Source organism: Trachurus japonicus, chromosome 3, assembly GCF_045865225.1.
Source record: "Trachurus japonicus isolate A0001 chromosome 3, Traja_1.0".
Taxonomy (NCBI): domain Eukaryota; kingdom Metazoa; phylum Chordata; class Actinopteri; order Carangiformes; family Carangidae; genus Trachurus; species Trachurus japonicus.
In genome coordinates, this window is record NC_140909.1 from 27,874,404 (window position 1) to 27,901,482 (window position 27,079).

At 42.4% G+C, this 27,079-nt stretch overlaps 2 protein-coding genes and 1 long non-coding RNA gene across 3 annotated transcripts; 1 reads left to right on the forward strand and 2 right to left on the reverse strand.

Moving 5' to 3' along the window:
* Positions 1-7,286: 7,286 nt before the first annotated feature.
* LOC146990092 (stathmin-4-like) lies at positions 7,287-10,623 on the forward strand. The gene is made up of 6 exons (XM_085773029.1): positions 7,287-7,352; positions 8,514-8,584; positions 8,671-8,766; positions 9,475-9,683; positions 10,297-10,449; positions 10,597-10,623. Exons 2-6 carry the CDS (start codon positions 8,572-8,574, stop codon positions 10,621-10,623), a joined length of 498 nt encoding a protein of 165 aa, XP_085629155.1. The 5' UTR covers positions 7,287-7,352; positions 8,514-8,571.
* A 3,786-nt stretch (positions 10,624-14,409) lies between these two features.
* LOC146990093 (interleukin-17F-like) lies at positions 14,410-17,478 on the reverse strand. The gene is made up of 3 exons (XM_085773030.1): positions 17,284-17,478; positions 14,760-14,980; positions 14,410-14,656 (listed from the first exon to the last, which is right to left on the reverse strand). Exons 1-3 carry the CDS (start codon positions 17,314-17,316, stop codon positions 14,410-14,412), a joined length of 501 nt encoding a protein of 166 aa, XP_085629156.1. The 5' UTR covers positions 17,317-17,478.
* Positions 17,479-24,404: 6,926 nt separating this feature from the next.
* Positions 24,405-24,787, reverse strand: LOC146990094 (uncharacterized). Its single transcript, XR_015035638.1, has 3 exons — positions 24,714-24,787; positions 24,515-24,646; positions 24,405-24,443 (listed from the first exon to the last, which is right to left on the reverse strand). It is a non-coding gene; the product is annotated as an uncharacterized LOC146990094 (long non-coding RNA).
* Between the last annotated feature and the right edge of the window lie 2,292 nt (positions 24,788-27,079).

A 27,079-nucleotide genomic window follows, 5' to 3' on the forward strand; every position in this document is an offset into this window, starting at 1 on the left:
CGCTATATGTGCCCTTTTTTTCCTTTTCGCCCCTGCCCTTCAAAAAGTCTGTGCACGCCACTGCTATACGATCTTTCAGGAGCTTCATAAAGTTCCCAAAGTTGACATCGTCAGATTTGATGCTTCACCTTGGAAACATCACCACCATCATACCTGAGGAGGTGGACAAAGTTTACCAATGTTCACCAAACAAAGATGGAGGAGATACGGTTCCCACTCACTGAGCCGCCTGTCTTCTTCCCTGGTGTTTTTCTGATCACTGCGCTGCTGCTCTGTGTTTAAGCAGCTCTGTATTGTCTTCATTCATGTCTGAGCTCTGTGAATGAATTCACATCCCCCGCCTGTCGACCATCTGCCAACACCGAGCCAACGCTGGGCTCTATGTTCTTCGCCTACGCGCTCGCTGAAATCCGGCAGCGTGGTCGGACCGATGAGCAGATGAGTCACTTTCTCCTCGTTTCATTAAAGAAGAAAGAAAAACTTTGATTAGATAATTGAAGGCCTGAAGATGATTGACATGAATGACCCTGTAAACAGTTCAGTATCTGTGCTTCGACATGACAACACCTCCGTGCACACAAAAGAGTTTCAAACGTTCAAAATTCTTCAGAGTGAGTTGGCCACTTCTGCCAAACCTGGTTTATGTTCTACTGTGTATCCTCACGCATTAAATAAAACTTGGAAACATGAAGCTTACACACCAGTGAGTGTTTAAACATCTGCATTGAATCAAACATCTACACGTTTGCATTTTGTTCAAATGTGTGAAGGATCATGTGTGTTCGGTCATCAGAAGAACAGCATCAGGCATGCACACGTGGTGTAATATGTATGAAGTGTGCACTGCATGGACACAATCACTCCTCTTGTTTTTTTTTTATTTTTTTTAACCTTTATTTAACCAAAAATCAGTTTATTGATGTGCTGCTGCAGCTGGACCTATCGTCACCTGCACCTGAGCTCAGCAGTAAAACTGAGGCTGAACACCAGGAACAGTTTGAATGATTCATGTTTGTGTCTCGTGTGTCAAACTGTTAATTTTAGGCTTAAACTCCCACAAAGTTAGAACAGCTGGTCTGAGAGGAGACGTCTCCACTACAGGAATGACTTTATTCTCCCGCTGTCCTCCTGTCTCTGGCCCCCGTCTGTCTCTCTGTCCATCAGGTGAGCTTCTGGAAGCCTCCACCTACAGCAGCACTGACTCACCTCCACTGACATTCAGCCCACTGTGCTGTCTGTGCTCTCTACTCTGCCTGCATCTTGCCCCCCCACATCCCCTCACCCCACACACACTCTTTCTCTCTCTCTCGCTCTCTCCTCCTCCGCAGTGGGCTACAGACTGAACCCGAAACAGAAACGCTGAGAGTCACGACGCCTCGCCGACACAAATAAAGCACACACGATTGCTGGCAGACAGTCAGGCTGCTCATTCATACTGAAAACGACACATGTACACTCTCTTACACACACACACACACTCCCTGGTAAACTGGTTTGAACTGGTTTAAACTGCCAGTCAGTTACATGAGTCCTCCAGCTCAGATTCATCTGATCAGAGATGTTTGACTTGAGCAGAGATACTTTCTGAGCTCAAAGTCCTGCTCAAAGGCTCCTCGGCAGTGCTGCTGATTCCCCTCCAGGTTGAGACATCAAAGTGAAGGAAAAAATATACACACACATAAGACACCTTTCATTGTCTTGTACTAGACAAACACGTCTCTTTATGTCTTGACCAAGGGGGCAGTTGTTGGTCTGAGAAGTGAAGCTCACTTCCGCGTTCAAAAAACTGCAATCCCCTCGGCTGTCGCTGGGGGCTGGCTCCAGAAGGGAGCAACTCCAATCGAGCCCCATGTTAAAATAGCCGATTTTACAGCTTAAAAAAACATATTTACAGCCTGGTACATTTTAATTTTTTGGTCTCAACCGATAGTTTCTACCCCCGCACACACTCTGAGGGGGGTGAATTTTTTTTAAACTCTACCGTTTTACTATTATTAGGTTTAAAGTTCTGGCCAATTAGGGCGCAGAACCGTTGAGTGACAGGTCCGGAGACCGCTGCTACGAGGCCAGTGGGCGGGCTGTCACAGAGCTCTGGGCTGTCACCAAAGATATTCAATAAATGGAAAGATACTCCATGAGCGGCTGCTCCAATGATATGAAATGGTATACACTTCCTGTCTCTCTAAATGGGCGTGGCCAACCGTCACCCCACCTCGTCTGCGAACGTATGTGTGGATTTATACAATTTTTAGGTAGATGAAAGTGAGATATTTATATTTTCTTATGATAACATTAAATATTTACACTACTAACAGTAATATTTAGCATGCCAAAAATAATTTAAATCATTTTCACGGGAGTTCGCGGCCATTTGTTTGACGTTGCCTAGGAGATCGGTGCCAAATCTCGCGAGAGTGTGTCGTAGAGACAGAGACAGGTCTGGAACAAAGTGGATTTTCTCCGGATCTCCCCGTCTGAAAATTACCATTTTGGTGTCAAACTGTTCAGAAGAGATGTGGCTTGTGAAAAATGAGTCCAAAATTTGCTTCAGTGACCGTGGGGAGAAAGGCCCGACCATAATCGGTGTTCACATTAAATTGTCCCATAGGAATCAATACACTCCAAGCTGCCTCTGGTCTCTCTAAAGGGGCGTGGCCGTGCAGAAGCCCACGTGACATGCATACAGGAAGCTGACTCGTCATGAAAGGTCTTGGTTTATAAACCGTCTTTGCTGTCACTACCCGATTTGCGACGCTACCGGATCTGTGACAAAACTGGTCTGCGCATGCGCAGACCGGCCGCCATCTTGGACAGCTGCCTACGGCAACTCCACTTGGACAAACTTCATTTGGGCACTGCCCGATTTGCGTACATGCTTAAAGTTCTGTGAAATTAAAATACGGTACTGTGAAAATGATTAAAAAATAAAATAAAATAAAATAAAAACCGCGGAGGTCCGTCATAAGACAGCCGCGGCAGACTCGTTTATTCAGTGAGTGTTGTGGTAGTTGTGATTGTTTGTGGTTGTCATGGTGATGAGGCCGGCGAGAAAAGAGGACAGTAAACATTAAAAGTCCGCCTGTGTTCCTGTTTTCTGAGCATCAAGATCCAGACCACCACAACCAACCCTCAATTTACATTACTAATAAAGTATTTAAAAATAAAAAATAAAAAGATAAACCGTCTCTGGCGACGCACATAGGGCAGTGGTCCTAAGTCAATTCAACTAAGTTTGTCCAAGTGGAGTTGCCGTACGTGGCTGTCACAGATCGGGTAGCGTCGCAGATCGGGTAGCGACCATAATACATCCATGGTAGCGACACGGGCCCTCGGCCGGCCAACGGCCGCACCGCTCCAAATATGGCAAGTAGAATCCAACATGGCGCAGCTCAAACCCCCGTAGTAGCGGCACAAAACAGACTCCCCCAAACCAATGGGTGACGTCACGGGTGCTACGTCCATTCTTTTTACAGTCTATGGTCTTGACATTATAACTTCCTGGGTATCTCACATTTAACCTTTATCAAGACAAGACTTCAGCTCCTGTGGTTTGGATATTCACTTTGGCCACACTGTGATTACAGTCACATTGTAATTAATTGTGCAGCTGTAATTTAAAATCAAAAATATACTTAAAGTAAAATGGTTTCATAATATACTGTCGCATATATTCCTGTGTTCATCACTATATCATGTGCATTTATGTATAATCTGTGTGAAAATATATTTTTTTAAAAAGGATAATCTGTGGTGTCCAGCAAACACACAACAGATTAACAGATGTTTGTCTCATTATGCACTGCAAACATTTTGTTAATCCCCCCAGTAGTCAATAAAGTTTTATCTCAGCCTGGGCAGCACAGCTCCCTCCAGCAGCTGGAACTGAGCACCATAACATCTGTCTGCCTAGCACCTATCCATGCTCTTTCAGTCATGTGATTGGTTGTTGTTGGTTCAGGGTAAATGCTCCAAAATAATGGTTTGTTGTGAGGCCAGGCTGTGATTGGCCCGTTGCATCACTGCACTGCAACAAAGAAGACAACAAACAGGGCAGAATGAACCTATTATCCTCAGATTCCTCAGGCTGTCGATGAGCCTGGACCTGACCACCCTGAGAGACAGTCAAACAAAAAGTTTTTGTAACGATGAAGTTTGATTCTTTTCTAAATATTTTGTTTTAACCTGCTTTTTTTTTATTTATTTTTTTTACATTTTGTCTTGTTGTGGTGACATCAACAAGCAACAAAGCATGTCACTACCCGATTTGCGACGCTACCCGATCTGTGACAAAACTGGTCGCCATCTTGGACAGCTGCCTACGGCAACTCCACTTGGACAAACTTCATTTGGGCACTGCCCGATTTGCGTACATGCTTAAAGTTCTGTGAATTTAAATACGGTACTGTGAAAATGATTAAAAAATAAAATAAAATAAAAACCGCGTAGGTCCGTCATAAGACAGCCGCGGCAGACTCGTTTATTCAGTGAGTGTTGTAGTAGTTGTGATTGTTTGTGGTTGTCATGGTGATGAGGCCGGCGAGAAAAGAGGACAGTAAACATTAAAAGTCCGCCTGTGTTCCTGTTTTCTGAGCAGCAAGATCCAGACCACCACAACCAACCCTCAATTTACATTACTAATAAAGTATTTAAAAAAATAAATAAAAAGATAAACCGTCTCTGGCGACGCACATAGGGCAGTGATCCTAAGTCAATTCAACTAAGTTTGTCCAAGTGGAGTTGCCGTACGTGGCTGTCGCAAATCGGGTAGTGACAAAGCAGCTTAACAAATCAAAGGTGACTCATATTGCCTGACAGTCTGAACTCAGGGCACACAAAATGTCACCTTACTAATGACAACAGGTGGAGGACGCAGATCAATCAATACCTTCAATGACTGCTGATCAGAGAACAGATGAAACCATTGTAGCACAGATGCACCTCCCTCTCTCTCTCTCACACACACACACACACACACACACACTGTAACCGCCACGTTGCAACACGCACGCATCTTAGATGTTCTTTGCAGTGTCTGACTTCAGTCTAACATCAGCACTGTGATGACATCACTGTTTCAGGCTCAGGGCGGTGATCTCATTGTCAATGACATCATCGTTTGCACTCAAAGGTGATGTCATTACTTCCCATCAGTGCTGCTGTTAGTCCTTGGGAGCACAGAGCAGCCCCCAGAGCCACATCAAGCCCCGCCTCCCTCTCTTTAATTCACACCTCTATTCTATTCTATTCTATTGTATTCTATTCTACTCTACGTTGCACTGCTGTAAACAGCTCTGTGCTGCAGACACAAGGCTCTTTAATAAAACATCGTGCTGCAGATGTGTTGTTGCCTCTGCTGAATCCTGATTTGACTTTAGATGCGCACACACACACACTGGCAGTGTGGCTCTGAGCGTGCATCTGATTGGCTGGAGGTGACATCATCAGCTGGGATGTGGAGGTTTTGCTCCTCACTGCTGCAGCCTCTTACTCACCTTGCCACCTCCACACAGAAACAGACACACGCTCACACTCATGCTCACATACATGCTCACACTCACATACACACACCCCTTGAGCATTGCAGTTACATATATGACCTACAATCACCTCCACATGTTGGATGCTGCTGCTCAGCATCCAACATGGTCCTCACAAAGAGAAAGGAACACACACTCCCACCCCCCACCCCCTCACATCCTCCTCACACTGAACTAGATGATGTAATGCAGCTGCAGTGTGTGAGTGTGTGTGTGAGAGAGAACACTGTGTTCCTCTTGGTGCATGATGGGAGCTGTAGTCCTGCGCCTGCCATTTGGAGGGCAGGTTTAATGAAGTTAAAGTTATTATTGCCCATGTCATACCAAACTGATAAAATTGCCTCAGTTGGAGGAAAGAATTACAGAAAATCATCACAAACCCAAAATCTGAACTCTGACCTGTCAGACAGATAGTTGTCTTCAGAACTACTCAGCCAGGTCCATGTCCAGTTTTTGCAGCTCATGTATGTGTTACCAAACTGATGACGTTTCAGGTGTAGATTCGTCCAACATGATACAGGACAATGACACAGATTTGCACTTAAAGATATATGGCAGGATAAAAGTTTTATAGCTCTCTGATCTTATAAACAAGATTAAAACTTCTCATCAGTAGCGTTTTCTCCTGTTTGATGTTTGAATGAAGACGAGCTGCTGCCACCACAGCAACAGATGGAGGCGGTTTCTCACACACACACAAACACAGATCTGTGAGCGTGAGTGTGTTGGATGAGTGTTCAGTGAGGATGAGTAACACAGCTCATTGTCAGTCAGTATATTTAGCGCTGACATTTCCTCGGCAGAACATCGACCCAGAAAACCAGATCAAACCAGATTAGACAGAACCACATGCATGAAGTCCTGTGAATGTGAATAAAGTTTTAAGTTTAAACTTTAATGTGTGTGTCTGTGTTGTTCTGCAACCGCTGCCACTGACGACCTGCTGCTGTGACCTGCTGATGTTTGTTAATACTGTAGTAATGAATTCAGTCTTGCATGGCAGTTCATGTGCAGAGTGAAATGCAACACAAAGTCCACACACAGTCAAACAGGTTCACATAGCAAACAACAAGGGAAATCACCGGTTCATGCTTTTAATGAGACTACAACTCAAACACCTCTGATTCCATTCACCACACCTGTGCACTTGGACATGTGGTCTGTGCACCTGCTGCAACCAACCAGTCACTGCAGTGGAGACCATCTTTCACCTGCCACTTGTCCTAAATCTCAGATTACTCATTAGTGTATGTGTGATCTTTGCACAGTCTGATGTGTTTGCATTAGAAAACATGGTGAATTTATCATAAATTTATTTTCTCTATGGCTCTATTATATATAATATATATGATTATATGTGATGTTTCCATTTGGTTTACTGCAGTGAGTCACGTTTGTTTTTAATGGTCAGATGTTGATGCTGCTGTGTCTCTCTGCTCATGCACTGGAAAGACGATGTCATAAGTCAAATGGTGAAGATCGATTAGTGTGTGTGTGTGTGTGTGTGTGTGATACTTAAAAGCACCATTGTGCAGTAAAGTGACTGTGGTTCTGTTGAAGAGTTTTCACTCAGGGATCAGGAGGATTCCTGAGAAAAAGAAAAAAAAAAAAGCTGCTGTGAACCCCCACCCCCATCCCCTCCGCCTCTCTCCTCCTCCCTCTGCCCTGCTGGACCAATCACAGCACGGCATCCCTGCTGGCCAATCAGAGCGCTGCTGGGTGATGTCATGTAGCAGACTGCTGTGTGGTGCTGATGCTGCTGAGCTGCAGAGCTTGAGTCTGAACAGAGAGAACAGAGACGAGCATCACTGCAGGGTGAGTCCTCGCACACACACAAACACACACACTTAGACTTGTTTTTATATTTACTGATCTTGTTCTATGTTGTTATGTGTATGTTGTTTGATTTGCTGCTGCACCCTATTTTCACAGCACAGAGCGGGTTTCATTGTTTCCACAGATTCTCTTCACTCACTGCACTGCAGCTTTCTCTTCATCTCTTTACTTCTTCATCTTTTTCTTCTTTTTGCTCTTTGCTGCATCTTTTTTCTTTTCTCTTCTTCTTCATGATAAGTTCTGTGTTGGAGCTTCTGCGAGCTCAGCTCTGCAGAAGCTGATGCGCTTACTGGCAACAATGACATCATCGCTTAGTCCCTGCACACACACACACACACACACACACACACACACACACACACACACACACACACACACACACAAAAGGATCATCAGTTAGAGACGTTAATGTCAGATTCATGTTTTTCTTTTTATCTCTGCAGAAAAACTTTAGTCTTTTTCTCTCTGCCTCTGTTGTGGGTTTTAGGGGGTTCATCATAGATCTTTGTTGATCCAGTCTGAACTAGTCCTGATGTGAGCAATGCATGTTTAGTTTATTTCAAACTCTGCAGTTGGAGCAGTTGAAATAGCAGATGAGCTGATGGTAGAAAGTTCAATTGCAGCTCTGGTGTTTTACAGAGAAGAAGCTGCTGCTGCTTTACACATTCAGATGTTGTTGTATTTTACTGAGTCTCACTCAGTTTGAACGTTTTGTCCAGCAGCTGGATGTTCAGTCACAGCTGCAGCTGATTCATGAAGCCCAAACTCCTGCAGCGTTGTCGTGTCTTTGTGTTTGCTGCTGATTCACTTTTTCACACTCAGGATTTATTTTAATCTCCTGAAGTCGTGGCTCTTGAATCTACGGCTCCTCACATGAGTCATCAAGAGGAACAAACAAGCTGAGAGATAATCTGGGCTTGAATCACAGTTAGTCTCTAGAGGGGCAAGGGAAAATATTGACGTGCATAAAGATTATTAATGTTTTTTAAAAAATTTTATCCGAAACCAACTGAAGAAGAAACTTCAGATGAAACAGATGAACTTGACCAATGATTAATTTTGTGTCTTATTAAACACCAAAATAAGTTATACGCAGAACTGTGAGGTGACTGTGTATCTGTGTCTGTGTTTGTGTCTCAGGAACAGACCCTACCTCACCACAGTGTCTTTGAAGAGAAACTAAAACAGCAGCAGAACAATGACTCTAGCAGGTAAAACTGATTTTTACTTATCGATTATAGGATTGATTAGTTAATATTCTGTGTGGATTTACACCCGTCTCCTCTGAATCCTCCAGCTTACAAAGAGAAGATCCGACAGCTCCCCCTGGTGTCTGTCTTCTGCTCCTGCATCCTCCCTGAACCCAGAGAGACCTCGGTCGACAAGAAGGAAGGTCAGTGGATATTCTATTCTATTCTATTCTATTCTATTCTATTCTATTCTATTCTATTCTATTATATTCTATTCTATTCTGACCTCAAATGTGAAAGTTTATTCTTGGCATTGGAAACTCAGTCACAATCTTCATCAGTTGCTCAGTTGTCATGGCGACAGCCCACATCTCTGTACAGGTTTATTATGTTTCTCTTTTAAATGTTCATGCGGCCTCCTCACATAGAAATCAGTTGTTTGTTTGTTTTTCCAATTCATTTTGAACATCTGATATTGACTTAACCATTAGCTCTGAAACCTCCACTTTATTTGAAGAATATTCATTAATTATCCACTTAAAAACCAAAGAAACCCTGCATTTTTAATGTCACAGTGTTGAAAAATAGCAGAAAGCTCTTAGAAATATCCAATAAGGGATCTTGATTTGACTTTAGAATTTTTTGTCAAACATTCCTACTCTGCACCAAACCGATAAATATCCAACTGCTATGGATATACAAGTGACACAGGTTTTTATGTAAATGTATGAAATTCAATGCATGTCCATACTGTAACTGTATATTACATTTGTGTGTGGAGTAGAGTCTATGCCATCATGCATCTGGCAAGAAAAGACTGAACCCTCAACAGGTCACCAAATGATTACATCACCTGCTGACTCGACCTTCACTGGTCTATGCTCACTTCATGTCTCTTGCTCTTCTTGCAGCAGGTGTGGTTGACTTGAACCTGTGTAACATCCGGGACATGGAGGTGATCGAGCTTAGCAAGCGGACGAGTGGCCAGGCCTTTGAGGTCATTCTGAAGCCACCCACCTTTGACGGCGGCCCTGAGCTCAGGGCCACCACACCACCTCGCCAAAAACCATCACTGGAAGAGATCCAGAAGAAACTGGATGCTGCTCAGGAGAGGAGGAAGGTGCGTGGACTAATGAGTGTGAATTATGGATGTTGTGGGTGGGTCTCTCTGATGTGATGATGAAACAACAGCTTGTCCATGGGGTTCAATCTCAGATTCAGATTCAGATTCAGATTCATAATTTATTGTCCCAGAGGGGAAATTCATTTTCACAGTTCTGTTCCAGACAAAACACCAACACATGTGCAACACCAGAAAAATAATACATACAATATAAACAAAAAACCATGACGTCTACCGCCTGCTGTTTAGAGCTGTAATGGCAGAGGGAATGAAGCTTTTGCAGAAGTGGGTTGTTCTCTGTAGTTCTGTAGTAGATCTCTGTAGTTAATGAGATTTTGAAATGCTTCTGTCTGAACCAATACTGTGGATCCACACACAAAATCATAGTGGTCTCAAAAACAATCCCTGAGGATTTTAGAGCTCTGAGCTTTCAGAATTTGATAGTATTGACTTTAAATCAAACATAGTGACACAGTGAAGTAAAAACAACAACAACAACAACAACAACAACAACAACAACAACAACAACTAACAAATAATACAAATAAAAGTGACTGTGTTTTTGGTGAAGGAGAAACAGTTTGTGAACTGTGACTCTGTGTCCCTCTAGTGTCATGAGGCGGAGCTGCTGAAGCACCTGGCCGAGAGGAGAGAGCATGAGCGGGAAGTGGCTCAGAAAGCTCTGACCAAAGAGTGTCAGGAGCACCGTGCCGATGCTGACAAGGAGCTGAGGCGGATGCACCTGAACACATCACAGGACGAGGTGAGGGTTGTTTCCTGTCTGATATCACCCCCTCTATCAATGATGATGGTGATGATTCTGCTTCACAGACACGAATCACTGATCTGATGAGTTTTTATTGTTTGTGTTTCAGGACAAGCACAGTGTGGAGGTGAGGACGAGGAGGAGCTGCAGGAGGAGGAGGAGACACCCTAGATATCAAACATATAGGGTCAACAGAATGACATTTAATATCTAACTGCTCTTAAAATACAGTTTATCATTTTGGGAAATAACAGTCACTTTCCTCAGTCAGGTGTGGTTAGCCAAGCTTAGCATAAAGACTGGAAACAGAGGGAAACAGCTAAAAAGTAAAAAAAAAAAAAAATCCACCAACATGTGTGAGGCTCTTTAACTGTTACTGACTCTAATGTAGGATGAGTGGGAGTGAACAAGACTGTGATGAACAACTGGGCTTTTATGGAGGAAAGTAGCCTATTTTTTGAAATACTTGCTACAGTGCAGTAATGAAAAGGGCCTACAGGCCCAAGTCACTATAGCTTAAGAAAACACCACACCACAAAGACACCACCATGTTACCAATTCAGAAAACAAACTCATCAATTTGGCAATGCACTACAAGGTGTTTCCAGGGACACAAGAAAGTGACGGATCCAGCTAAAAACTAATGCTAAGCTAACAGGTGGCTGTCTTAACAACCTCTTACTGTAGGTAAGAGTTCTGTTAAAATTCTGTTCTGTTAAATTGTTGAAGTTGTTTTCTGAATTTGTAGCAAAGTGGTGTATTCTCAAGATGCAGTATGTTGAACTCTTAGTGCCACCATAGGTTGTGGATTCTTATTGAAGAAGTTGAAATTTCATTTAGATCACAGTGATGTACATTCATGTAGGTTATTAAAAAAACAACAGTTTATTGTGTGATACAAACAAATGGTTGAGCCTGCTTCCGCAGCAGTTATTAGGTAAAGTGTGATGTTGACTAAATGTGATGGTCTGACAAAAACTGCCCGCTCCTTCTTCCCTTGTGCCTCACAATCTTATCCACTCAATCTGCATTGAGATTCCAGCAGGAACCACTCAGTATTTTATCGAAAAACGTATTCAAAAATGACATAGTGAATTATAGAATGACATTTTTCCCTTTGCTGGAAATGAGCCAGGAGATACACAGACAAAAGTAGCCTAGCTTTTAACTACTGATCTGGATAAAGTTTAAATTTTGCAATCAGCACAGCCTTTTAGTGAAAGAGCATTTTTGCTGGAAATAATTGTTAGTCTTCACAAACAAGTTGTCTGTGTGATCATGTTGAACTAAGTTTATCCATCCCTTTTGTCTCCTCCAGGTGTCTTGATGGCCTGATCACAACACAAGCTGAACTTTATTTGGAAGCCATTTTTGGAGGATGGACGAGCTGAGTGTTGATGTACCGGGAGCCTGGTGCTGCTCCGGCTGGGAGACAGACAAGAAGAGACTCTGAAAAGAGTGAGAAGAAGAAGAAAAATAAGAAGAGATGGAGGAGGAGGAGGACTGAGGGCCAGTTTGAACGCTTCACCTCCCCTCAACAACCAGGACTCTTTTTAACGAGCTTAACTGATGGACGCTGCAGATTACGTCATCATTAGATGGTTCACAGGGATTTTACTGTGCTTTGTTGCCATGCCAACAGTGCCAACGTCTTCATGTGTGTGTGAGACTGTGCGTCAAGGACTTTGCATCTTCACAAGTCTGAGAAGTCACACCCAACCCAACCTGACAGAAATGGGACCGAAAACCAATCAACCCAAAGGAACTTTTACCTGAGAGGAGCAGTAAACAGATCTACCTAACCCTGGTAGAGCTCCAGATGAGGAGGGTCTGCAACCAAGATAGGCCTACACTATGATCTGAGCTAAACAGCTCCACCTGCTGGACAGTTTCAATCATTACACTCGCTGTAAAACAGCAGGAGGTTCATACAGTGATGTCAGGCTGTGTAGTGACACCTGATGGCAGCTGTGAGAAAGTACAACAGATGGAACACTTTCTCACATGATTGAAGTCATGATAGTGAGCAGTTTTTTAAACCAAGGTCAATAAGGATAAAAAAAAATACCCATGGACTTGGTTGAGAACAAAAACCTGAGAAAGGCGAGATAAGTGGCTGAGACTGAGACAAGTCTCAGTCAAACCACCAATAGGGATGAGACAAGTCTGAGTATGAATGCTAACAGGAGGTGAAAAACCTCACAATGACAAGTTTAAGTCCGAGTTTGAGTCCACGTCCAAGCCACATGAGAGGGAGGAAAGTCCAGTCGAGAACACCTAAGAAAACTGAGACAGACCAGGTCCAGAGAACCCACAGAACCAGGTCAATCTGAGTCGGATTAGAGCCTGATCCAGATGAGTATGAGTCAAAACACAAAAAACATTTAATGATAAACAATAAAGACAACAGTTCTGATAAAAAATACTGGCAAGATACCAGAGACAAAACCTCCATGAGACTGAAGACAAAGTCCAGGTGATACTGAGATGCTTTCAATTAAAACCCTTAAAGAGATCCAGAGAACAACCGTAAAAAAAAAAAAATCCCTTCGACATCATTATTGACATTTTACCCCTGCGGTTCATTTTTCAGATTCTATATTTGGATTTCTCTCATATTGTCTCTTATTAAGACAATGTACAATAATGTGCATGCTAGCATTTATGCTATCACATAAAGCCACATTAGTTTCTGTATGAACTGGGTGCAAGGGCACATCAGCAAGAGACATCATCAACAGCAGACGGCAGACTCATGTGGCTAATGGCGAACGTTAGCGACATCATGTGCTACTAATCTGTCCAATAATCATTATAACCTCTTCCCCACATCTCCCTTCTGATATGAATGAGATACTTTTATTGATGAACTGATAATCGATTGTGTACAGTGTTTACAGCTGCAGTGGTGTGTTTCTGTGTGTGTGAGAGTTTCCTTGACAATGTCACTGTAAAGGAGTAAGGATGTGACATGGATGATGATAATGATGATGATGTACAGAAATCACATTATATTTTAAACTCAAGAATAAAACAATGACACTTTACTTATTTGCTCATTTGTGTTTATTCAGTCAACACCACATTCAGACTATAAATACATTAACATCAATACAACATCACCAATAAATACCAACTGAAGATGGATATAATAAAACTTAAATAAGATGCAATTTAAATTAAGTTAGACAGCATAAGAAACAGCAGCATGTAGGTGGAATAGGTAAATATAGTTAGTTATTTATGAGTTAATAGCTGACTATTTTTAAATAAGGAGATACATGTAGTTAATTAATCTATGACATACAGGTTCATTACTTTGGTTTGACATTTTAATTATGTAACTCTAGACTCTAAGGTCATGATTATTATCAAATAATTACATACTGACTTATAATGACTATGAATTATGACTATTCAGTTTAGTATTTTAAAGCCTGATATCAGTCTCTTTTCTATGCAGATGACTCACTGATCTACCTCTTACCTAATTCCAATGTTATCTTAGAACAATAGAAAAACGGCATAATATTATAGTATTGTTACAAAATGTGGATGTGATTCTATTGGTCAATCCTATTTCTTTCTCCTTAATATTTAGTACATTTGAAAATCACTTGAAGACTGTCATAGATTGCTTGTGTTGTCCTACATAAATATCAATACATCATAATGTCTAATTTTAATTCATAAAAATATCAAAATAATTTACATAAAAAAAGATAGTTTGCTATCAATTCACAAAAACTATGAGAATGTCTTACTTTTGTATAAATTAATGGTATGACACCAGAAAGTTACAATGTATTTGTTTAGTTTAGTTTTTTAGTTTTTGCATTCTTTTTTTTTTTTTTCTTTCAATATTTTCAGGATTTTGTATTTTCATGGCATGACTGGTCTTCTGTACTGAAGCCTTTGTCTGTGTGAGACTAACCCAGGTCTGGTTCCTGGTAGTCTTTACAGTTGAGGATTAACTATGGGTCGCACACAGGTGCAGCCCACTGCAATGAGGCGGTTCTCCAGCCTGTAGTAGTAGCTCTGGCCTGCCTCTGCGGGCCGGACCCGCCTCAGCACCAGCACCTGACGCATGATGGGGCTGGACTTCAGGTTCTGGTCTTCCTCGCCATTTGAGTCCAAGCAGCCCTGCAGCAGACAGCGAGCCTCTGACAGCACAGGGGGGAACAGAGAGTCATCGTGGGAGGTGCTGTGGGCAGGGAGAGAGAAAAAACACGTAAATATCTTATTAGCTCTGCTCGAATGATTTGAGCTTTAAACCCCTGACGAGAGATTGGTGCACATGTTCATACTTGTACGTCCATGGGGAGATGGAATCATTCTCCAAAGGTCTGATGCTTCTGGGAGGAACCATGGGGCTGGGGTCCAGGTGCAGAGGGACTGTTTCTACCTCTACATCAGATTCCTTGTGTGTCTTCGGTCCATGTTTCGAATGGCTGCCTGGTTTCAGCATGGCTGCAGCCTCCGTCATGGTCATCATCATCATCATCATCACTGCCACAATACAGACAGCCTGAGGAAGAGGAGGAGACCGTTTTTATCATCTTAAAAGATAAAGATGCCAAATAAAGGAAATAAATTGTAATTTACTAAAAACTAACATAAAAATGTAAATAAATGATAAATGACAAAATGTTTTTTCTGCAACAGATACAGTCAAAGTAAAGTAAACATCTTAGATTTTAAATGTGCAACGAAAAATGAAGTCCCTGAGTGGTCCAAATGAAATCAATATATGCAATACTCTGAAAAAGCATAAATGTAAATTATGAATAAATAAAGAGCAGGTGCAGTTAACTCCTTGTAGTTAAAGGACAAGTCGGTAACACTTTACAATAAGGGTCCCTTAATTAACGTTAGTTAGTACGTTGTTAAGCATTAATTAACTGTTTACAGATATATTATCAATCATTATTATGTATTACTTAGGTTTAGGAAACACATTAATTAATGTAGCCTATTAGTAAGCAGTTCATTAATGTTTACCACTCAAAGTTAGTTAATACATTTAAAAGTTGAATAATGTAATTAGTTATCATTATGTATACATTACTCAGCATTAATTAACACATTAGTTTATATAGTAATGCTTAATAATGTACTAACTAACGTTAATTAAGGGACCCTTATTGTAAAGTGTTACCTTTCAGTTTAATCGCTCCTATTTTGCGGTAGTTGCGTCTGTCCCCGCATCGCCACGGCAGCAATGAATGGGAGTGGATGTAAGTTCTGCTGCTTAGGCTGTTTACAGCCCTCAAAGCCGCAATTTTTTTCCACAGACAGTGTCAGATGGCTACTCAAACATGCACCGAGAAGTTTATTTACTTCAAGCAAGCCGACATGTTTGTAAAACTAGATCTAATTCAAAGGCAAGGCAAGGCAAGGCAAGGCAATTTTATTTGTATAGCCCGTTTTTACAAACAGTTTGTCTCAAAGGGCTTTACATGGCATCGTAACAACATCTTCTGTCCTTAGACCCTCACATCGACTGAGGAAAAACTCCATGGAAACCCTTTTAACAGGGAAAAATCGGAGAAACCTCAGGGTGAGCAACAGAGGAGGGATCCCTCACCCAGGACGGACAGACGTGCAATAGATGTTGTTACAGACAAGAAAACAGTTTACAGTTTGTCACAGAATGTGCGAAATATGGAAATGGAAATGTCAAAGTCTCCCGGAGTCTCGCGCGAGCCCGAAGTTGCAGTGCTGGTGTATTCAGGCGCAGTCGGAGCTACCGCTTGTGTCATAAACACAGGAATATCAACTCTTGACTTGCTTCAAGTGTACATTTTTTTCCACAGACAGCGTCAGGTGGCTACTCAAACATGCGCCGAGAAGTTTTTATTACTTGAAGCAAGTAAAGAGTTGATATTCCTGTGGTTATGACACAAACGGTAGCTTTTCCCACTGCATGTGAACACACCAAGCACGGCAACTGGGTCTCGCGCGAGACTCCGGGAGACTTTGAATTAGATCTAGTTTTACAAACATGTCGGCTTGCTTGAAGTAAATAAACTTCTCGGTGCACGTTTGAGTCGCCATCTGATGCTGTCTGTGGAAAAAAATTGCGGCTTTGAGGGCTGTAAACAGCCTAAGCAGCGGAACTTACATCCACTCCCATTCATTGCTGCCGTGGCGATGCGGGGACAGACGCAACTACCGCAAAACAGAAGCAATTAAACTGAAAATCTTCAGATTCCTTCTTTTAGACCTAAAATGATAGGAAAATACACCCCCGAGTTGAATTCGCCTGGAATTGTCCTTGTGAAGTTACTTTAGACATAGACATCTACCAAGCAAACACAATGTAACATAAAATGGGACAAAACACAGATTATGGGGTTTAGTTGAGCTCACTTATATTTGTATAACTTAATTAGATTCAGTTTGTTCTCTGTATATCTTTTTTATTCATCGTTTATTTATTGAAGGTTTTCTTCATATACATAATAAAAGAGAAGGCAATTGAGGGAGAACTGTTCAGAAGTGACAACTAAACAATTCACTGTTCTTCATATATTTATCAGCCTGTTTGGTCTTCAAACTCATAAGCTCTCACCATTTTTGTCTTTAAATCTTCATGTCTTCTCTGGCTAACTGTAGCGACACTAGTGTTTAATCATATTCATTTTCATCCTATTGTATTTACTCTATCTTATATTTTATGCCTAGACATGCTTTTAGCTTTTACCATGTTATAAGGTGTCCTTCAATGCCTTGAAAGGCACCAATAAATAATTGTGTGTGTATTGTTGTTTTTGCACCGCACTGCGCTGACCTAAATAGCAACAACAGTTAGAAATGAACTGCTCTTACCATCACTTTGCAGGAGGTGGGTGTTGAAAACATGCTGATGGTCGTCTTTGTCCTCAGGCTTCTTCAGGTCCTGTCTCTTTGCAGCTCTTTCAGCGTTTGCTGTTCTTCGCTTCACTTCGTAGGCTCCTCAGGTTCTCCTGGAGGTTCAGGTCTGATATATCGGCCTTGGTTGCGTCTCTTGAAGGTTTGGATAGACAAGTTCAAACTGTTGTAGTTAGTGAAGACAAGTCACAGGTGGTCGTTGTCTTGCTCTTGTTCTCTGGTGTTCTGGTGGACATCGGGCAAAGCTGTGATTTTTATCCTGATGCACATCAAAGTCAGAACTGTTGTGGGACTTCCTCTGATGATGTCAACATCTTTTTGTGTTTCTTAACCACACACACAATATTGCATGCCTTGGTCTAATGGTATGACCCACTTTCAATACCGAAGTTAAATTACTCTGCACTGAAATTTTGCAGATTTTCCAGGTCACCCTCTCCTCTGCAGCTTCAGGGGACATGTTGTAGTGTGTACGTGTGTATTTTCTTCTGACGTGGTGTGTAGAGGAGATCATGGCCTCATCATTGCAGGTCAAACAAAGATAAAACTTATAGCGCTGACACTCAGTGATATTTCATTAACCCTGTGCTTCAGCTGGACTGAGTCCTGGGCTCAACCCTCAGTGTGTGATCCTGATCTTATCACCTCTGATGCACAAAGGATCAGTATCTGCAAAGTGCCAAACCATGAATTGCACTGATGTTTCTTTCATTGAAAACTTTCACTGGTGTTAGTGACTATGGTGATGAAGGTCTTGTATACTGAACCTGAATTTACACTGCTTCAAAATCTAGCTGGCCAGAGTTAAAACGTCAGTGTTAGTGCCATAACAATGCAGTAACACAATGTATGTTTAATGCTACTATTTCTTTTTATTTTTTATTAACACATGGCTTTTGTTGTTTTTGGGTCAAGAAGAATAAAGTTATATTTGCATAAAAATGTGTCCATTATTTGGGTAGGTGATAACAGCATATTTGCAGCATTATTAAACACTTGCAAAATATCCTTTTATGATACACTTTGGAAAAAATTCAAAATTAAAGGGATAGTTCACCCAAAATTCAAATTTTAGCTTCCGCTACAAACAAGCTTAAAACATAGACTTATTTAATTTTTTTCGGAACAATTTCTCATGTTGGGGCTTCAATACAAGAGGGACATTACAGACGAGCACTATGGAGGTATTTGGAAGTTTTTTTGGTGTGTCTTTTTGGACGAAGAAAAGTGAGGCCCATTCGCAACCGTCATATGGACATGCAGTGCTGCACGGAGCCCCGCTGTAACTCCGAGAAGGCACGGAGGACTCTGAAACTTCTCCCAGCCCTTAGTCCACATGAGGGTGAGTAGATAATCAGTGAAATTTGAATTTTGGGTGAACTATCCCTTTAATCACGACTAAATATCACAATCAATTAACAGCATTCACAGAGAGTGTTTGTTTTCCTTTTTTTGTTAGTCTACATTCCTTCATTTCTTCCTCCGTTGCCCCCTGGCCATTAGACACTGATGTGTTAATGCAGCTCAATCAACTTTTTAATGTTTTGTTCAGTTTCTCTTTGAACTTGCTGTTGCATGTGGAATCTATCTATCTGTGCCAGTCTGCCTGAATGAATATTGATATGAATGATAAAATATCATGTGGAGACTCGGTGACTCATGACGAAGGTCATCGACCTGAACAAAGATGAAAAGTGTCTGAGTCAAATCATCGTGTCGTCATGTTACGTCACTCTCTGCATCATGGCTACTTTGATGTAATGTGTGATGCAATATGAAAAACGTCTCAACAGTCCAACATTACAGGACCTTGCCCCCCCCACCCCCCACCTCCCTCCCGCCCAGTCCCCTGAAATTGCCCAGGTTGTCTCCTCTTTCTCCATCAGTGTCGGAGCTTGCAGATCTGCTGAGTTGTCTTTGTTGTATATGTAATGTGCTGCAGGATGTGAAGCTGCGGCGTCTGACCTGGTTTATAGTTGTGTTGTGACTCAAGTTGCAGCATCATCACTATCAGGTAGTTGTCTGTTTCTCTTCGCCCACGCTGCCAGCTCATCTTTACCTTGTTCGACTGATGCTTATCTTTGATCTAAGGCACTTCCTGTGTTTGTCTCTTTGTTGTCCCCTTGTCCTCATGATGCAGGGCCACAAACGGAAAGTGATGTTTCGCGAGACATCAGGTTTACACTTGACCAGTTGCTGATGTGCTCATTTACTGGAATTTAGGATGTGATGTGTATGTGTGGCTGCAATAAAATAAAGCAAACACAACTAATTCAAAGAAAAACTATTTTTCAAATTATAGCTGCTGCGCAGCGATGGGTCGGGTCCGGGCTATTTTCTGGCACATTTAGGCAAATTCTGAGCAACAAACAGGAGAATAGGAAGACATTGTGATGTTTAAAAATGCCACTCTTACATTGACTCCAGTTGTTCCTATGAGAGCAGAATTCAAAATGTTCTAGAAAATTCAGTTTTTGAGATAAAATTCTGATATTTGGCAAACTTCATCAAGCATGACTCCAAAATATTCTAAATTTTTTTCAGGAAGATTGAAAATGTATTTAGTAGGAATTGGATTGTATATGTTTACAGTACTGTTTACAGTCATGCGCTTTCATGCACTGTAGGCTCAATTTTTGATAAATCAAAAATCAGAGAAACAAGTTTTGTGGAGGACAGTCTGACGATGCTCTGTAGCATGGGACTGGACCTTTATGCAAAGTTTGGTGATTTTTCAGCCATGGCAAATATTACTTCGAAGAAGAAGAAGAAGAAGAAGAAGAAGAAGAAGAATTCATAGGAATACAATAGTCCTGGCTGCTTAGCACCCCAGACCCTAATTAACATGTTTGATTGTATTTAACAAGGACAACTTCATCGAGCTGACAAAAAAGACAAAACAATCAGTATCAGAACTACATCATCAACTCTAATGACTCTAAAGCTGTTGAATAAAGAGAGAACATTGTTTCTAATAATGAATTCAGCTGCACCTTTGTTCAATTTGAAGCACTGAAACAAGAACCTTCAAGACAAATGATGTCAAAGTGAGTCGAGAGCAGATCTGCTGCTCAGTCTGTGGTTAGCGACTGCCTCTGTCCACAGTCTGCTGATAGTTGTGGTGACAAACCCGTGCTCATGTTGATAACAGGCCACTAACGGCCCAGCAACAACAGAGACTCCAGCAGGTTCATCTGACCCAGAGCCACAAGAATTACAGTAAACTAAAGATAATCATTTTATTCAAACTCACGATCTGCAGCATTAACACAAAACATAAAAAATTCAATCAACACAGCAGGAGTGCTCTCCATACAATAGAACATAGACAGTTATATCAAGTCAATCCAAACTTAATTGCATTTGTGGATTGTGCATTTGCATATTGCAGAGTTTGCTGTAGTGGGGTGAGTTTATTAGTAATCTGGAAAATGGTGAACCTGGTGCCACAGAGCATCAGTGGCAATAGACTGACCCAGAATGAAGGGCAGGGGGACAATACAGTTGTGGAAGGGGGGTGGGGTCGGAGGGCTATGGTATTTGCATGTAATGTTCATTTTGTGTCACACATGCAATTGAATTAACAAGAGAATTAAAAGATTATGAATAAAATATTTCTGATTCAGATTATTTTCCACATAGAAAAAATATGAAATTAATATATTGATGAAGAGCTGAAGTAACAACAAAGAATGAATCACATCTCAAACTTACATGATTAAAGCACAGGTGTGTGAGCAGCAATTTCATGTTAAAGGCGAATGGAACAGTGCTGTTTTGTTCTGGTTCAGTAAAGGCGCCCACTGAAGGACACTGAGGTAAGGGGATCTCAGGTGTTACATGTGGAGACACTTGGTAAATTCATTAGATTTAAGGTTAGGGTCGCTCTGATCCCAGTTCACCTCATTTCTCTTTGGGAAAAAAGGAGAATTTGATGTTTTGTCTTTCACAAACAGAAAAAAGACAGGTCCCAACTTCATGAATTCGAGTTTGAATTACGATGTGACAGAGATATAACTGTTGTGACCTGGGAGAGAAAATTATTCTTTGTTGGTAACATTGTGCACATTGTGGCACTTCACCGACTGTATATAAAAAGCTCTTAACACTTTTAATCTACAGCCAGTTCAACATGATGTTTCTGATGGCGCCACCTTCAGCATAAGCAAAACTGGTGGGTTTTCTGTCAACGGCCTCCAGTCGGCGCTGCTGAGGCTGCAGAGACTCATTTCCTGCTGGATGAGAAAGTGCTGATGGCTCTGATGGTAAACTGATTAAAACCCGGTGACTTATCAGATCCAGTTTCCGCCATGTCAGAGTTAAAGCAGGTCAGAGAGACGATGCTGACGCCTCTGATGCTGAAACCCTGTGGGCTCAGACCTCAGTCAACCACAGCCAGGGGTGGGGCCACAGCGCGGGAGCCTCTCTCACAGCCATATATGCAAACAGGAAGCTGAATACTGTTGAGAGTCACAGATTGATGAGTTTTGTTCAAATTCAGTTAAAGTCATTTAATCTTTTACCAATGATACTAATACTAACTACTCCTCTGTGTTGATTTTCATTATTTTGAATCTTTAATCTTCTTACGAGAGACGGTCTCTCAGCTGATCTGCAGGCTCTGTCCACCAAAATGGAAACTGGGAAAATTTTACATTTGACTGTGTTCGTCAAGGTTGAAGTGTCTTTAAAGTTTCGAGTGTCAAATTAAAATACAAATATAATAATAATAATAATAATAAAAAAAGCTAAGTCTGTGTTTGGTATGTTGAGAGTTGAGAGCAGCAGTGACCAACCAGAGACCAGGTTCACATCAGGCACAAATACTCAGATATGAACTGATGGGAATTTGGTGGTCAAATGTCAAGGTCAGTGTCACCACACAACACAGTAAGGAAGTAAGGATGATATTTATCCAAAAGATCAAAGGTCAACTTCATTTTAGACAGCTGTGGCTCAGACACTGTCACCATATCTCTAGGACTCTATTGTAACATTTTTATGTTAGGAGTTTTTTATTTTTCTATTTTTTTTAAAGTATATTTATTGGGCTTTTTCGCTTTTAATGGAAAGGACAGTCGAGAAAGAGGCATGAAATGGGGAGGCAGAGAGGAGAAACAACATGCAGCAAAGGGCCACCCGATGCAGGATGTGAACCGGGGCTGTCTGCAGTGAGGACTGTAGCCTCAACACATGGGGCGGCAACACTCGCCATTGGTTAGAGGCTCTGAGCAAGAGACTCTGGGCTAAATACACATGGAGCAAGGGTAAGAGATCTAAAATTTAAATGTTTCTCCAGTTGAATTTTAAACTACATGTGTGGTCTGTGTCACAAAAACAACATTTTGTCAAAACACAGAGGCTGCAGGGATTTGTTAAAGCAGATTTATATTCTCTTTAAAAACTGTACTGCCTCGCTTTTCAATCAGCACTTTGTTAACTCAGCTCATGTTTTCTCTGCTAAGCCCTTCACTGCTGCTCCTTCACTTTCACTTTCACCTACAACCTCCAGCTCTGGCACTTTCTCCTTCAGACCCAACCTCAGAAGTCTTAGAGAATCTCACCAAACTGGACTCCAACAAGTCAGCTGGCTTTGACGGGACGGCAGTGGCTCAGGTGGTAGAGCGGGTCGTCCAATGATCAGAGGGTTGGCCGCTCTGTCCCGGTTGCTGCCGTAGTGTCCTTGGGCAAGACACCTTACCCACCTTGCATGGCAGCTTCCGCCATCAGTGTGTGAATGTGTGTGTGAATGGGTGAATGTGATGTATGATATACTGTAAAGCGCTTTGGGTATCGTTTCCGATGGAAAAGCGCTATATAAAATACAGACCATTTACCATTTTACCATTTTGACGGGCTCGACCCCATGTTTTTAAAAGCTGCTGCTCCTGTCATTGCTGTCCCCATCACACGGCTTTTCAACATGTCTCTGGAACTGTCCATCTTACCTATAGACTGGAAATCCGCACTTGTCTTCCCCCTCTTTAAAGGGGGTTCCAGCTCTGATCCCAACTGTTATAGGCCTATTTCCATCCTACCGTGCCTGTGTGGCAATGCTACGAGGGAAAAACTTTGAGAGAGCCAACAACGCCACCTAGGGGAATTCCACCCCCAGGAATTCTAAACCTATAGCTACAATTCTATAACAACAAAGGACACGCAGGTTTAACAGACACTGGCTCAGACGTGATTCCAAAAAAATACATTATTATTATTAACTATTGTTTTTCTTTTTGCAGAGTACAGGTTCACAATAAAATCAATGGACAAAACAATATTGTACAATATATAATAGGGCCATATAAAAGCGTTGCTTAGGTTGTCAATAAAGTGCTAGGGTACAGGGCTGGGGGCTCACCGGGCGAAGATGACTGCTGAGGGAGAGGGGAAGGGTCCTTATGCTACACCACACGTGAAAACCACACAAATTGTTCACCACAAAGTGCACTACTGTACAGGAAAGCGAGGGAAACCGCCACCACCGGGATCAGCCAGTCTCTTGCACCAGTGGCTCCGCCAGCACCTGTCCAAAAGAGAGAGACAACTATTAGGCCAGGCAATAAAAGATGGGGAACCTGCACAATACAATATACACACACACACACAAGCTCTTTAGGCTCCACTCACACCAACACACTCACACAACCCCTGATTTGATTAATTCAGAAATTAAACAAAAGAAACAAACTTTACAGATCCAGAAACGGGGTTCACTGCAGGCAAAAGGCCTGCACACACACACACAGAAAAACAAAAAGAAAATACAATAAAATACTAAATAACAAAAGAACTTTGGAAAATAATGAATAATCAAAATAACCCAGACAGAACAGCAGTAGGACGCCCATACGAGGCGTAGGGGCCCGTGTCAGCTGATAGTTGGCGGGGCGTGGAGGCTTCAGGGCTCCGACACAGGAGGACACACACAGCAACAGGCAGCTTTAACTGTTAACAATCAGAGGTGCAAGGTCATGGTTAATAGCAGCTAGAAAAAGGCACATGTACCACAAGCACAAAAAAAAACAAATGAGACGGCCTACCGTAGGAACTGAATGCTGTGTACAAAGCCAACGTCAAGGCCACGCTTGGCTCACCTCCGACTTCGGTCGGCAAAACCACTGCAAAGTCAATAATTTATCCAGCCATGCTACTACACAAATGCGCCGTGCAATGCAACCAACAAACATACCTCAATTTAACCAAGGAAGCGAACGCCGTGCTGCTCACAGAACGCTGTGTGGCTCACGGGGCTGCGCGCACACACACACTGCCAGGACAACTCTCCCCTCACTCAATCTCCAGCCAGAAGACAGGCCGACCGCTGCAAACAGAGCCTGTCAGCTACCATACAATTGCACGCCAAGAACCAATGCTGTTGCAAAACTTACCTGAGGGTATGAAAATGCACTGGCCTGTTGCCTTGCTGCACGAACGCCACCACAGCCACACCACCGACGCCAAGTCTACTACTGAGAGCGAAGGAGTCCGCAGTCCGCACACCTGCATCAAATGTTCCAATTGTCCCCCCGGCGCCGCCCCGTAATCAACGTAAAGGAGGACGGCGACGCACGGTGAGCAGGAAGCAGGAGGAGGGGGTACTACACCCCAAATACAAAACGGGGGTACTACACCCCAAATACAAAAAAAAAGAAAAATATAAATAAGCAACCTGCTCTGCCACACCTGGCTAAGGTCTTAGAGAAACTGGTTCATAAACAGCTCAGCCACTTCTTAACCTCCAACAACATTCTGTCCAACTTACAGTCTGGGTTCCGGCCAGGCCATGGGTGCACCACAGCCACGCTGAAGGTCCTGGATGATATTGTTTCCTCTCTCGATTCCAAGCAGACCGGCATCGCTGCCTTCATTGATCTCTCTAAAGCCTTTGACTCCGTCATCCACCCCATCCTCCTACAGAGGCTCTCCAGCATCGGTCTATCGCCACACTCCTGCAATTGGTTCGCCAGCTACTTAAACCACAGAGTCCAGCAAGTCAAATCTGAAAACATCAAATCAGCCCCTCTCACCATCACCAAAGGGGTGCCAGGTTCTATTCTAGGCCCAACGCTATTCTCCATCTACATTAACAACATAACTAGGAATTCCGGCAACTCCAAGATCCACCTATATGCTGATGACACCATCCTATACTCAGAGGGCCCTTCTCTCCACTCTGCTGCGACCACACTACAACACAGTCTCACTTCTGTTGAACACTATTTCCATAGCCTTCATCTTCTCCTCAACACCAAAAAAACCAAATGCGTTATCTTTGACCGGAAACACACTCCCACCTCTGTCCCAAAAATCCTCTGTGCCGACGGCTCTGAACTAGGGTTTGTGTCCTGTTACAAATACCTTGGCCTCTGGTTGGATTCATCCCTCTCATTTACCACCCTACAGTCTAAAGTCAAAGCTCGTCTGAGCTTCCTTTATCGCAATAAGGCCTCCTTCACCCGTGCAGCCAAACATACGCTCGTCAAAATGACCATCCTGCTCATTTTCGATTACGGTGACACCATCTACAGAATTGCATCTCACTCCACTCTCAGTAAATTGGACCCACTCCACCATTCCGCCATCCGTTTTTCCACTGGGGCTCCATTCACCACTCACCACTGTGACCTTTATAACCTGCTGGACTTCCCTTCACACCAGACGGCTGCATCACTGGTTTCTGCTCATCTATAAAACCATTCTCGGCATTACACCTTTCTACCTCTCTTCTCATCTGCACCTCTCCCACCCTGCCCGCAATCTAAGGTCCAGTGCATTCATCAACCTCTCCATCCCCAAAGTCCGCACCGTCTTCGGACACAGTGCCTTCCGGTTCGCTGCCGCCTTTGACTGGAACTCCCTACAAAACACCCTTAAACTTTCTGTCTTCACCTCTCTCTCTGTCTTCAAACGAAATCTGCTACAAATCACAGACGACTCCTGCACTTGCTAATAGGCCTCTTATCATGCTCTATTGATTAACTGTTTTATTGTATTGTATTGTATTATATTGAATTTTTCTGTGTAATTTATATAACCTTGTTTTCACTTTTAGCACTCCCCTCCCCCTTCCCCTTCAGGCTGCACTTGAAAATAAGAATTTTGTTCTTAATTTGGTCGCCTGGTTAATTAAAGGTTAAATTAAAAATTAAAAAAAAAAAATCAGTTCTCTCTGCAGGAGAAGCACTGGAGATAGTAATACTTAAAGGAGTCATCACCTGGTTTTTTACGTATCCAATCCCCCTTAAATTGCTTTGAATCAATTCTTAACTCATTGAGTGCTGCGCTCCTTTACAAAGTTTTAGTCAAGTGTACCGGCAATTTAGACCATTTTTGACGATTTTTGTAGAGCCACAGTGTATTCTATATTATTGCCACCAACACATACTGTGGCTCAGCTTCAAATGGCCACAAACCGTTTGTTTCTACGTGCCTCCGTTCCTGAGAAAACTCAAGCTAAACATGGCTGGGTTTCACCAAAATCCCTGCTTTTTTTCTAGAAAAGGAGATAGAGCGTCTTTTATGAAAGGTGCTCTGTTTGTGCCTGTCGCTCTTCTGACACTCGCATTTCTCGATCAAAGGGCTCGTGTAAGATAAATATATACAACAATTGTTCTTCTATTCACAAAACCACCATCGGGGGGGGGGGCGCCACTAAACAACAATAACACAGACGCACCGTGCCGTGTCACAGCCTCTCGCTGGGGAATGTGATGGTCTCTCGGCCAAAGCAGGTCGGGAACACCGGTCCCACCGG